General features: G+C 46.1%; 1 protein-coding gene across 1 annotated transcript in view; it reads right to left on the bottom strand.

Annotated features, from left to right (window-relative positions):
- Positions 1–12500, bottom strand: part of exoc4 (exocyst complex component 4) — a 112845-nt gene that overhangs the window by 13042 nt on the left and 87303 nt on the right. Inside the window, exon 14 of the mRNA XM_012824523.3 lies at positions 10519–10697. Within this exon, the coding sequence (XP_012679977.2) occupies positions 10519–10697 (179 nt within the window). The remainder of the gene's footprint in view (positions 1–10518; positions 10698–12500) is intronic.

The raw sequence follows: 12500 nt of genomic DNA, 5'->3' as shown, positions 1-12500 counted from the left end.
TCATCATCCATGCTTACATAACCTAGGTAATTCACTTCGGCTCAGATGTCCAGCGCTGGCTTTTAAGCCCTTGAGCACTCTTCTCTTCTCCTCTCCTTTTCACAGCGCTCTTGACTTCACCTCACCTACACCGCCACCACTGAGCCCACAACCCAGCCCCTGGGTCCGCAGTGGATCGATGGTCATGAATCACTGCGTGAAAAGGGTATATATGCGGAAATATCTGGACAAGGTAAACGTCCACCGAACCTGCTGTTTGCCGGAGGTATTGGGATACCCGCAGAACTTTGTTATGTGGACCTATTATGATGTGACACTAGTATTGAAATCAAGGGAATAACGCCACTGTGTGTGTAGCCTTTCTGACAGACCCAGCTATGAAACAGTAGCAGATATCTGGGTCATGGCTGGCTTTTTTGTCATAAAGGAGAAACACTAATACTACGTAAAATAGTATATCGTCAAGTGATCCGAAAATATCTAAAACGTATAACACAGACACGCTCTCCTTAGTATGACTTAATGGCATCGTTTTGGTGCTGATTAGGCCTACACGAATGGCAGCTTTTCTCTTTGTTTAGCGTCTGCAATCTGGAATGTTCACACTTCTGAGCCTTTGGCTGATTGGTGCAGGTGATGTGAAGCCTTTGGCTGATTGGTGCAGGTGATGTGAAGATGGAGGGGTCAGCAGAAGGGGAGTGACCGAGGAATGGTAGGGGGGCAGTTGGCGACCACCATGGGGCGAGAGGAGGGATGGTGAGGTCGCTGGCCCCCTTTTCCCTTCAATAGTCCTTGATTCTCATACACTTAGCCTAATGAATAGCGTCTCTGACACACTTAATTTCTCTCTCTCTGTCTCGTGCACTTTTTATGTCTTCCCATCTTTTCTATTTCTCACTCACCCCTTCACACAAGTGAACATGTATACACGCACATATGATCTAGTTTCAATAGGAAGAACACGGTGAGCCTTTTACATACTTTCTCACTCACTTAGAGACTCAGGTCCTTTACACTAGTGTGATGGCAACAGCTCTGATCATGACTGATTTCAAACCTCGAACATCCATGGCAGTACTTCAATATTTTGACCATCTTGCTGCTGGCCACTAGAGAGCTAAAATGGGCCAATTTGACCTGGGCTGTGCAGCAAAGGAGGATTGGCCATGTCCAGGGCCTCTCTCAGCAGCCAACTAGCTGATAGGTTACAAGAGCTTCAAGAGCTTGGTGACCTCCATTTAATTCAGCAAATACAAGGTGGTGAATTGGGGGGGCAGGGGGGGTGGCGCGGGGGGTACGACGACGCAGAGCAGACACCCATCAACTCTGCAAACACAGCAATCCAACCATAACACACATACGCACACCAGACACACAGAAACTACGCACACACACAGAAACTCAAACACAGAAAGGACACATGGACACACACGCACACACACAGAAACTCAAACACAGACCAGACACATGGACACACACACACACGATCTGAGTGAAGTGTGGAGTTGATTGGACTCCCATCTTGCGGTCAGAGCAGGAGAGTGTGGTTGTGTGCACTCACTGGTTAATGAACTGTCGCTTTGGGTAAATGGAGGGGGATGTCCATTCTCAACACTTGGAAGGATACTGACAAATAACATCATGTGTGTGTGTGTGTGTGTGTGTGTGTGTGTGTGTGTGTGTGTGTGTTCGTGTTCATGTGTGTGTTTGTGTTGAAGTGTGTGGAATAGAGGTTCAAGGGCGGAACAAAGTAGATCGAACAAGAAAAAGGACTCTGTGGTTGTTGCCATAGCCCAGGTCCACAAGGAAGACAGGTCTTCATCCACAGAGACACTAAAATCATCAACAACCATTCTGCAGACTCTTATTAGCATGCTCTTTTGTCCACCCGCCCCTCGCCTCGCCTCGCCTCGTCTGGGTCACACAAACCAACAAACTATTTGAATGCAAAAATATTTGAAAAACGCAGACAGGAGCTTCATTATCGTCCACTGTGCATTCCTATCTGACACGGTGCTCAGAGGGCCTGAGGAACACTAAGTGGAGACGAAGCTTCCTCATAGGAACAGACAGCATTCCGCCCACCCCCGTGAATACTTTTCCTATTTTCTGTTTTCTCTTGACACATACTGGAGTCGTTCCTGTCTGCTGCTGTGGTCGTTAACTCCCACGTCCTCCCTCATTCGTATCATGTGCAATTAAAACCCAGGACAATTCCTGACAATTAAAATTCCAAACCACCACATGTGTCTTAAGGAAACGAAAGCAGCCACAGAGACAAAGAGATAGAGAGAGAGAGAGAGAGAGAGAGAGAGAAAGAGAGAGAGAGAGACAGAGAGACAGAGAAGACAAGTGAACGCTACCAACAACCAACACATTATGCTTCATGTATCATCTTCAAAAGAAAAAGATGCAAACAGTCACATATTGCCATATGGCATATGGTGAGAGGTTTAGAATAGAATGCTGCAGATCTGGTTTTGGTTTTATTTTCTTCTTTCCCTGGTTGAGGCGGACACCCTCCCTGGCAGAGCCATCAGCCGCTAGGGTGCTATGGAGACAGCACAGGCCGCACACACCCAGAACAACACTAATTAGAGCTGGACGCAAAAGCCAATTAACCCTTTTAGTTAGGGTTAGTATCTCTAAGACTGACTCTCTCTCTCTCTCTCTCTCCCTGTGTGTGTGTGTGTGTGTGTGTGTGTGTGTGTGTTTGTATGTGTGTGTGGAGAGAGAAAGAGAGACAGAAAGAGGCAGTTTGTTAGTGCGTGTATGTGTATCCACTTGGCACATCACACACTGCATGTGCACAAGTAGGCCTACTGTATGTGCTAATTGCTGAGAGTCCGTGCTTGTGACAGAATAAGGGACTGAGCACATATGTGTCCCTGAGTGAGTGTGAGTGTGTGTGTGTGTGTGTGTGTGTGTGTGTGTGTGTGTGTGTGTGCGTGCATGGCGCCAGAGTGCGACCATTTGTGTGTCAGATATGTTATAGAGTGTGAGCATTTATGTTCAATATGGTCCAGAAAATGTGCACAAAGACTCAAAGTGCTAATTGTGTAAAAGAAAAGAAGTGGGAAAAGAAAGAAACAGAAGAGAAAAGAAGGCAATTAGTCCTTTCAGACATCCACACCCGACAAGTACAGTAGGCACTACAGCATGTAGCGTGGCCGTGAATCAATGGAAGGGTTGCAAATTCTGTGTGTGTACTAGAGTTTGCGGTCCAAATATGTGCATGCATGTCCATTGCTGGACAACGTGTGTGCTGTGATGTGTGCTATGGTGTTAAAGGAGTTGCAAATCAGAATTAAGGATCATTGGATAATTGGACTTAGGTTAAAATGTAAGGGTTTCTGGTTGAATGTCTTACCATATGGAATGCTCTAGAGGGGTGTGAGGCCCTAGGTGTCTTCACCACCTCTCATCTCAGGGCATATCAAAGTGTCAGTGTACTCCTTATACCCCCACCCCCATTACTATAGGCCTCTGAGACATTTCATCACAACTGGATCTCTTAATCAACGACTTCCCCTGTGAACCAACATTGTGGCGTTTCCCCGTCTCAGTGGAAGCAGACTGATCCATATTCATGTAGGGTCGGGGCAATTGGCTGACACCCCTTTATGCTGTGTTGGATACTTAAACTTGGACTGTTTCAATGTCTAATCAGAGACGTAGATGAATCTTTTGATTGAAACCTCCTTCTCTCCCTTGATGAGCATCATTGCAAGAACAAAGCCTGTTTCTTGACCGAGTCCCCACCAATCTTTTGATACTAAAAAAAAACACCAACAGTGTGCATGTGTGCTAATGCCTGGATCTCCCCATCAGGAGATCTGGACCTGGGAGACGGAAGCAGTGGGAGAGCGGTTATCCGTTATAGCCCCCCCCCCCCCCCCAAAACTACACATGCTCTGGCACTACACCTCATCCCCTCTTCCCTCATGTGGTGGAACCACATCCGCTCTTGACTGACAACTTTCCCTCTGCTTCCCCTCGCTCCACAACTGCAGCTCGCCTTGAGTGTCTTTGTCAGAGCGCATGTGTTGGATAGTGTGTATAGGAGTACATCTGTGAGCGTGTGTGAGCGTGTGTGAGCGTGTGCGTGTGTGTGTGTGTGTGTGTGTGTGCGCGTATGTGTGTGTGTGCGCGTATGTGTGTGTGTGTGCGTATGTGTGTGTATGTGTGTGGGGTGAGCTTATCCAATTATTTTCCAAGCCTATCTCGGTGAAACGTCTGTTTTGTGCCATCTGCGGGAGCGGAGGGTGGCACACATAAAGGGAGAGAGAGAGAGAGAGAGAGAGAGAGAGAGAGAGAATGAAAGCGAGGAAGAGAGGGAGAGAGACGAAAGGAAGAGGTAGAGAGAGCCACAACAAAGCAGAACCCTTACATTTGAATGCTTCATAAACACTCTTGTTCCTTGGCCTGTCAGAGGGAGGAGGTTAGAAAAATAAATAAACAGCACAAAACACTAAACAAAACACTATCTGCCACAATCTCATTTTCATTCAATTTGAAGGTTTTACTTCCCAAAAAAAATCATAAATTTGGCAAAGCACAGGCAAGTAGCCAAAAATTCAACAACAAAAAAGGACTGACCTCCACTGAGAAATTGTGGGAGGGGTCTCCTGCATTTCCTGAAGGAGTGTGGAAGGCTCATGAATCATGCATGCTATTGGCTGAGAGCGTTAATAATTCAGCCAGAGTATCAGGACTAACAAGAGGAAGAGAGAGAGACGGACAGATAGACATAGAGAAACAGAGAGAGAGAGAGAGAGAGAGAGAGGGAAAAAGTGAGATATGACCTCTGACCCTCTCTGTGCAACTACTGTGCCATTCAGCCCCGAGGATAGAGAGAAAAGAGAGGGGAGCAGATGAAAGAGATGCAGAGAAGGAGAAACATGGAGAAATTATGATAAAGCAGAAAGAGCGTCAGGAATAAGACATAACTTCAGTGTGTGTGTGTGTGTGTGTGTGTGTGTGAGTGTGTGTGTGTGTGTTGTCCAGACACAACATCACAATGGCAACAACAAAACTTTTTCTGTCAGCTCACGTGAGAGAGAGAGAGAGAGGGGGGAGGGAGGGAGGGGGGAGAGAGTGGGTGGTTTTGCGTGGGCGCAAGAGATGGCTTTATGCGCGAGATGGTATTATGCAAATACACATCACTGCTGGAGGGAGCAGACGCTCACTGCTCAGGTCAAGCTCTTCCACTCGGCCTCTCTGGAGCGCTGGAGCCTTGGAGCGGTCCACAGGACTCACACGCTGCTCTTTGGGAAGAGGAGTCAGTAGGAAAGAACTTGCACTGGGGAGAACTTTGCAACAAAACAAGCCTTTTGCACAGCCATTGATCACTGGGCTTAATTAACCACCACTAGGGTGAATCAGACCAGTGAAATGGATGCAGCGCCATGGCAAAGCAGAGTGCCTAGAGACCATAGGTGGCCTGGCAACCGAGATGACCTTGACCAACAGCGTGGAATCAGTCATCAGTTTCACTTGCCAGTTCACTGCAAGCACTTCACAGTTTCAGGTACCAGTTCAATGTTTCAGCAGTTAAGGATGTAATGGACAGGAATCATTGCTAAAAGTAATTATATGTTTTATGTCTTTAAATCTATACTACACAATTAATTGGTTCAACAAATGTAGACTTGATTGTAGGCTTAAAGCCAACTAGTAATTATGGCTCACCAAAAAAAGAGCTTGAAAGATTAACAAAGCAGAAATGTGAGCCTCTACACACAACCTGGATGAAGCAATGAAGGCCAGACCTTAAGTCCTTTGTCCCTGGATAACCTAACGACATTGACCTTCTATGCCGAGTTCAGCAGTTCCTTTCATAGCAACCACTCCAAACAAAGGAGTCTCTTCGTAACAATTTGGTGAAAAAATACAATTACAATACATACAAATAAAACTGAATAGAAAACAACCTGGTTTTCATGAGACCACATTATAAATGTGATGCATTATTATTATTATTATGTGCAGTGGTAATACTGCTGGCATTGAGCACAGCATTATTCCACATGCAGATGTAACTAGGGTAACTCGCGGGGACAGTGACATTAAACCTCAACACCATAAGAGACATGCTAGTGACAGAAGCTAGCACCCGTGAATTTTAGCCTTCTTGCTAGCACACCCGCCTCCCACGCCTGAGGTTGCAAGTTCGAGCCCGGTGTACTAACGCAGGTGTCTGACACAGGCTAAACACAGAGAATAGCAGAGATTGTACATGATGCTATTGGGACAGCGTGCTTTCCATTTCAAGTTTACACAAAAAAATTAAGTTATTTTTCAAATGAAGGACAGCAACACTCGTGAATGAACTTGATGACAACCCTCCCTTTCACACACACACACACACACACACACACACAGCTGGCCTCAGCAGAGTGTGCCCAGGTAAATATTGTCACAGGGGATTAGGTGTCCAGCACACAGCGCAGATGGGCGATAAGACTCATGCCCTCTTCGCCTTCACGACCAATCACCGTCCAACGTCTATTTTTGGGCAAACAGCGGCGCCTTTTCAAAGCACAGCAAGACGCCAAACCGCATCTCCGCCTAACGTCCCCCCGGCACATGCCGGACCCGTTGAATCGAATTAAGATGAAATTAAGATTCAAGGCCACTGCGGCTAAACAGAGAAGGAGGCGAGAGCTCCTGTTTATCGTGGTAATCTTATCAGCATAGTGAGGAGCGGCCCCGGCTGTTTGTTTTTTCGCACAGTGGCGGCTGAGCAGAGGGTGACAGAAAACTGCCATCTCAGACACATGGTCTTAATCCTCGAGCAGTTGCCGCCACAAAATGGCAGAAGACAGTCTGTGACTGCTTACAAGGGGCTATGCATATTAATAAAAAAAACATACAAAACAAAATAGTCAAAATGGTTCATTGTTTTATCACATACAGCGTTGGCATGACTGAGGATCTAGGGACATTGTATCAGAATTGATACATTGTATCTTTAGCTCTATGCTGTTCATTCCAACAGGTGAAACCTGTCCTTTTGTTTCCTCTTACTGTGAAGGTCTTGCAATGGAACAAAGCAAAAATCAATATTGCACACCCCAAGCATGCACAACGCATCTTTTCTGTTTGTGGAAGATTGAATGTCACTACTGGCCAAACATGCTGGTGAGCCTCTCTCATTCTTTTTCTCCTCCTTTGTTATTGAAATGTTGATATGATATTGGTCTAACTGCTCCCTGTTTCCCCACGCTCACCATACCCGAACTCTGCTTCTTCAGTTAGTAAATGATAAAACAGGGCTGTGTTTAGATTTGAATTACCCTCATGTAGATCTGTGCGTCTGCTTAATAAATCAGGGCCCACAAGACAGGACCGTTTTCCCAAACTCTCTTTGTCTGCTAGCTACTCAGGTGGGAATACACTCTGAACAATCAGGTATGCTTCTTCAATTAACTATGTGGGAGGGTTGAAAACTGGGGTGGCCAATTTGTACTCTTTGTCCAGATCTCAAGCCCCCGGCATAGTGTGCGCCTCTGCCTGACTCCATCCCCTCTGCTCAAGGTTGGCTGGAAGAGGAGACCAGAGACGCACTCTAAAAACCAGCCCGGCGGAGTGAGAACCTCCTTGATCTTGCGCATATTACACTGGCAAACGTGTATTAGTCTGGAAGACAAGGAGGGGAGAAAATGACTTGTTCATATCTGACTGGCTCTGTAATATAAAATCCAATTTGAGGGGTGGAAGGGTGGATGAAGTGTGTGGGGGTGGGGTGGGGCGGGTGGCAGGGAGAACGGGGGGTGGGGGGGTGGAGGGGTTGAGAGATAAGGGTTTCCGACGGTGACGGTCCCATCAGCTCGGCAAACACTAAATAATGAACAATACGGTGGCTGTCCCGCCATGATAAAACACTCCATTAATGCCTCTGCTTGGAATTAATGATAATTATGCCACGTTCTCCACCAGCCTCTTATTGAATTTTTATCTGTTCCCCGTGCGCAATGAGAAAGACTTCCTCCTTTAAGAAATGAGGAATAACAATAATAAAAAAAGACACTAATTCGTCATTCCGGAAGAGGGTTCACCAGGGTTGCAGTGGGAGATGGGAAGTTTTATTGATGTGTAGGTGAGCAAAGGATGTTTTGCCTTGACAACCAAAGACATAGTGACGCTTTGCTTAGCTAGTACTTACTGGTTCTACTGCTAACAGACAAAGCACGGGGCGAGGGGCAGGTTTCTCCTCTAATAAGGTTCTACATACAGATAATTAGGTTTCCGACAAGTCAGCTACACACAAGACCTTTACGCATAAGCTCATGGTGCATCTAACCAAGTAAAAACCACTAATAAAGTGTGTGAATGCTGCTGCGTCAGAATAAAATAGGGTACAAATGTGTTAGAGGTGTTTATTACTCGGCTCTTCAGAATGCTGCAGAGAGTTTCATTAAATTGAATGGGCCATCCTAATGTTCAGAGGTCTGATATTTCTTGATAATGAGTAATGAATAAAATGAATAACAACTCCTGCCATTGACAACAGATTTTGTGCTTCTGATTCACATTTTCATCATTCTGTAAGTAGTCCGTTCACTTATCGTAATGGAAATTCATTGCAACTTCAAGTCAGCAAGTAATGCGTTGCTACACATCACCTGAAACTTTAAAGTTGTGTTTTTTCAGCGGAATCCACAAAACGGCAACAAAATAATAATAATAAAAAAAAGAGATAATTTGGAGAAATGTCTCTCACCGTTTTGGCAAGTGACCGTATAATATGTGGGCTAATGTAAAATCCAGCGGTTATAGTTGAAAAACAAAATCCCTTCAGGACAATACAAGACCACTCTACTGCGCGCCGACTGAATGACCGGTGGACTGTACATTATACCTCACCTATTAAATACCTTACCAACAACACGACAACTCAAAATAGCCAGCAACACCAGACAGACTCATAAGAACTTCCACAAAGATGGTGAGTGTCAAAGTACCTTAAGGAGAGTTTATTATCACAGGTCTGACAGGTCTAACGAGAGTCCATAAAGCCGACTCACTAACGAGTGAGCTGACATAATGTCATAAGAGCCTACAGTACGAGTCTCTAATGAGACGGTAACAACATGCTCATACACCGCTCTAATGAGACAACTGAAAATTAGCAGTGCCGAGCCGATACGGGGTATAATATCATCTCAAATTAAGAATTCGGGAGTGGGTAGATGGTATGGCATGTGTTTGTCAGAGTACCTGTTTATGTTTGCAGAGCTGCTTGCGATCCTAATAATCCTGGGTAAACATGTGTGTGCTTACACAGACGGCGTAGCCACAGGCAGTCATATTCCCATGCGTGCTGTCACGTGTTAAAACAGACAAATACTTGTAAAGGAACGGACGGATGGATCAGATCCACAAACAAACACATACAAGCACACAACTAGAGATCTGTAAACAAGCAAACAGACAGACAGATTTTATGTATGGTTGTAGGTTTCGTAGGTAGTTCACTCAATGCTTATTTTTGAAATATCCATCATTGACTCTGGAGCTCGTGGCTGGTAGACTGTCTGCATGATGCAATGGCGTTTATATATATATTAGGGCTGTCAGCGTTAATGCGTTAATCTATGCGATTAATGCGTCCGCGATTAACGCGATCAAATATTTTAACGCAATTAACGCAACTTAAAAAAAAAATGCCTTTATTTGGATAGTTATGAAGTTATGACAGGAAGCGATAAGGAGAAGAGGTGGGGAGAGGATTGGGAAATTACATCAGGCCAGACTTGAACCTGTGTCCCCTCGGGCAATGTAATTAGGGGGCTTGGCCTACCAATAGCCCCCCTTGTTCAAATGACAGAAAAAGTTTGAGAACCACTGCGGTAGTTGAAGATGGAGAGAGCTGAGGGATTGTTGGGCGGAAAGTTTCTGTTTAATAGGCAAAATTACGGAACAATCGACAAAACTAAAGTTGTATGTAGCATTTGTCAAATTGAATTTAGCTATCACAGAAGCAGCTCGTCTTTAAGTTATCACCTTAATGCAAAGCCATAGTTAAGGACGTTGGGCTGACTGAGGTGATTCGAATTGCTTCAGGAGACAACTCTTACGATTTACCGTTAAAGGGGCACCATTGTGTCTCGCATACATTCCTTTTATGACGGCGAGAGAGCACGAAAAATTCAGCTCCTCGAGCAAGCTGCCACCGTCACCCTTACTGGTGACCACTGGACATCAGTCAGCAATGACAATTACCTGGGTGTCACAGCTCATTTGATTGACAATGTATGGAAATTGAGATATTTTTCATTGGAAGTAAAAAAAAAAAACAGACAAACAAACTTTTAATCGCGATTAATCTAGATTAATGAATTTCAAAATGTGAGATTAATTAGTTATTTTTTTTTAATCTATTGACAGCCCTAATATATATCCATGCATTCTCCAAATCCCTCCATCCTCAGCACACACGGACACAGGTACGCACGGACAGACACGGACACAGGTACGCACGGACACGGACAAACCCTTTCCTACGGTACTCACTGGAGGCAGGTGGCAGGCTGGAGAAGAAACCCTTGAGGCGTGCCGCCAGCCACTCCATGCTCTCCTGCAGGTTGGCCAGCGCCTTCAGGTCACTCACGTCGCGCAGGATCTCGTTCTGCGGGATCAGCTTGTCGCCCAGGTTACCCGTCAACACCTCCGACTCCTTGGCAAAGGCAGCCCTGTGGGGTCACCGCAAAGTCAAACATCAACATGCAGGTGTGAACAAAGGAGTTACGATAACCACCAGGGAAGCACCTGAAAACATGATATACATACTCCCCTGTTGTGTGGCTGTGCGTGGACCTTCTATTCCCTTATAATGTTTTCGAATGTTCTAAGTATATGTTTATATGTTTGCTGTTTATATGTGTGCTGTTCTGTATGGAGGGTCAACTAAGGATGGCCCAAAAAATTAAGGGGAAAAAGAGTAATAATGTTTTTGGAATGAAAAGAAATTAAATGGAGGGGAAAAATTTAACCGCCTGACTCTAAATGTCCAGTCGGGTCATTTAAACGATCCTCTGCCGAAAAGCGAATGACAAATAAATGACTTGTGCACGGCATATAACACCAGAGCGCTGCCACTGTGCCCACCCTGTATTATAGTTGTGTAAGCACTTTGACAAGGGCATGTGGGGAAGCAGCTGATCTGAGTTGAGCTGTGCTGGGCTGGGAGCAAAAGGAGTGAGGGAAAGCCAGAGGAGGCCGCGGCAGAGAGACGGGGAGGGGAAGAGGAGCGAGGGCTCGAGAGGGGGGGCTGGGGGGGGGGGGGGGTGATGGAAGTCGCTGAGGAGAGACTATAATAACAATCACACGCTCCTTTGAACAGAAGATGGCCGCCTGGCATGGTTTCGGGCGCTGGACGGGGGCCAAGTGTCCACATCAATACCAGCATGCATTTCAATGAGGCCTCATGGCTCATTCCCCTCTACCCCTTACCTAAGCCCTGCGCTCTCCACACATCCCACGGGCTCCTCTCCCCCCCTCTCTGCCTCCTTCTCCCGTAGCTCATAGGCACAGTAATGCTGTCTGTAGTCACTGCGTCAGGCTTCTGGGTTATGAATAAGATAGGCGTGTGTGTGTGTGTGTGTGTGTGTGTGTGTGTGTGTGTGTGTGTGGGTGGGTGGGTGCACGTAAATGCATGTGCCGTGTACATCATGTGACATAAACTGAGGCGAAGGGGGCTCTCTGGAACACAGCCGTGGTGCTGGCATGTCAGAGCGTAAGCTAGACCCCCTGCGTCCGGGGAAGACTTGAAGGAGTCCATTGATTTTACCAGCCATGTCTTCAGAACGACTGTGGTTTCTGACAGGAAACACAAACAAATTAGTTTCGTTTCGGTTCCGGTGAGAACTAGAGGCTGAGGAGGAACAAAACAAAGCGAAAACAAAGCGAAACAAACAAAAGAGATCTTTCCAGAAGGCCTCATTACTTCGGCTTTATCACAGGGACACACGCTTCCACGTCCACACACAAAGCTGTCTGACCAGACACCCCTCTGATGAGCGTGTCACCACTGATCAAATAATAAACCCCCGCACATCCCGCACACCCAGCCATCCACAGTCTCGGCCAGATTGGCTCTGCCGTACATCATAACCAATTAATTTATTTACTCTACAATGCCAGGCTGGCCCGACAGGCCTCCCAGAAGAGAGCGCTCTTTGAAAGCCATTTTTGATAAGAATGACAACCCCCCCACCTCCCCTCTCCTCCCCTCCACTCCACTCCAGTCCACTCTTCTCTCCTCTCCTCTCCTCCAACCCCTGTTTCTCTGCTGTTCCTGGACATAGAATTCTCCTCCAGAGTGCAATTGCAGCTTTTCCTTTGCCTCTGTCTTATTCAACTAGAGCTTATAAAATAGAGAGAGAGAGAGAGAGTGAGAGATAGAGAATGTGAAGCAGACAGAGAGTGACAGAAAGAGAGTAAAAGAAGGAGAGACAGAGATAGACAGAGAGGGAGAGTATGTAGGGTGAGTGGCG

Source organism: Clupea harengus, chromosome 16 (genome assembly GCF_900700415.2).
Source record: "Clupea harengus chromosome 16, Ch_v2.0.2, whole genome shotgun sequence".
Classification (NCBI taxonomy): Eukaryota; Metazoa; Chordata; class Actinopteri; order Clupeiformes; family Clupeidae; genus Clupea; species Clupea harengus.
Note: the sequence above shows the minus strand (reverse complement) of the source record. Positions and strands in the feature narration are given on the sequence as shown.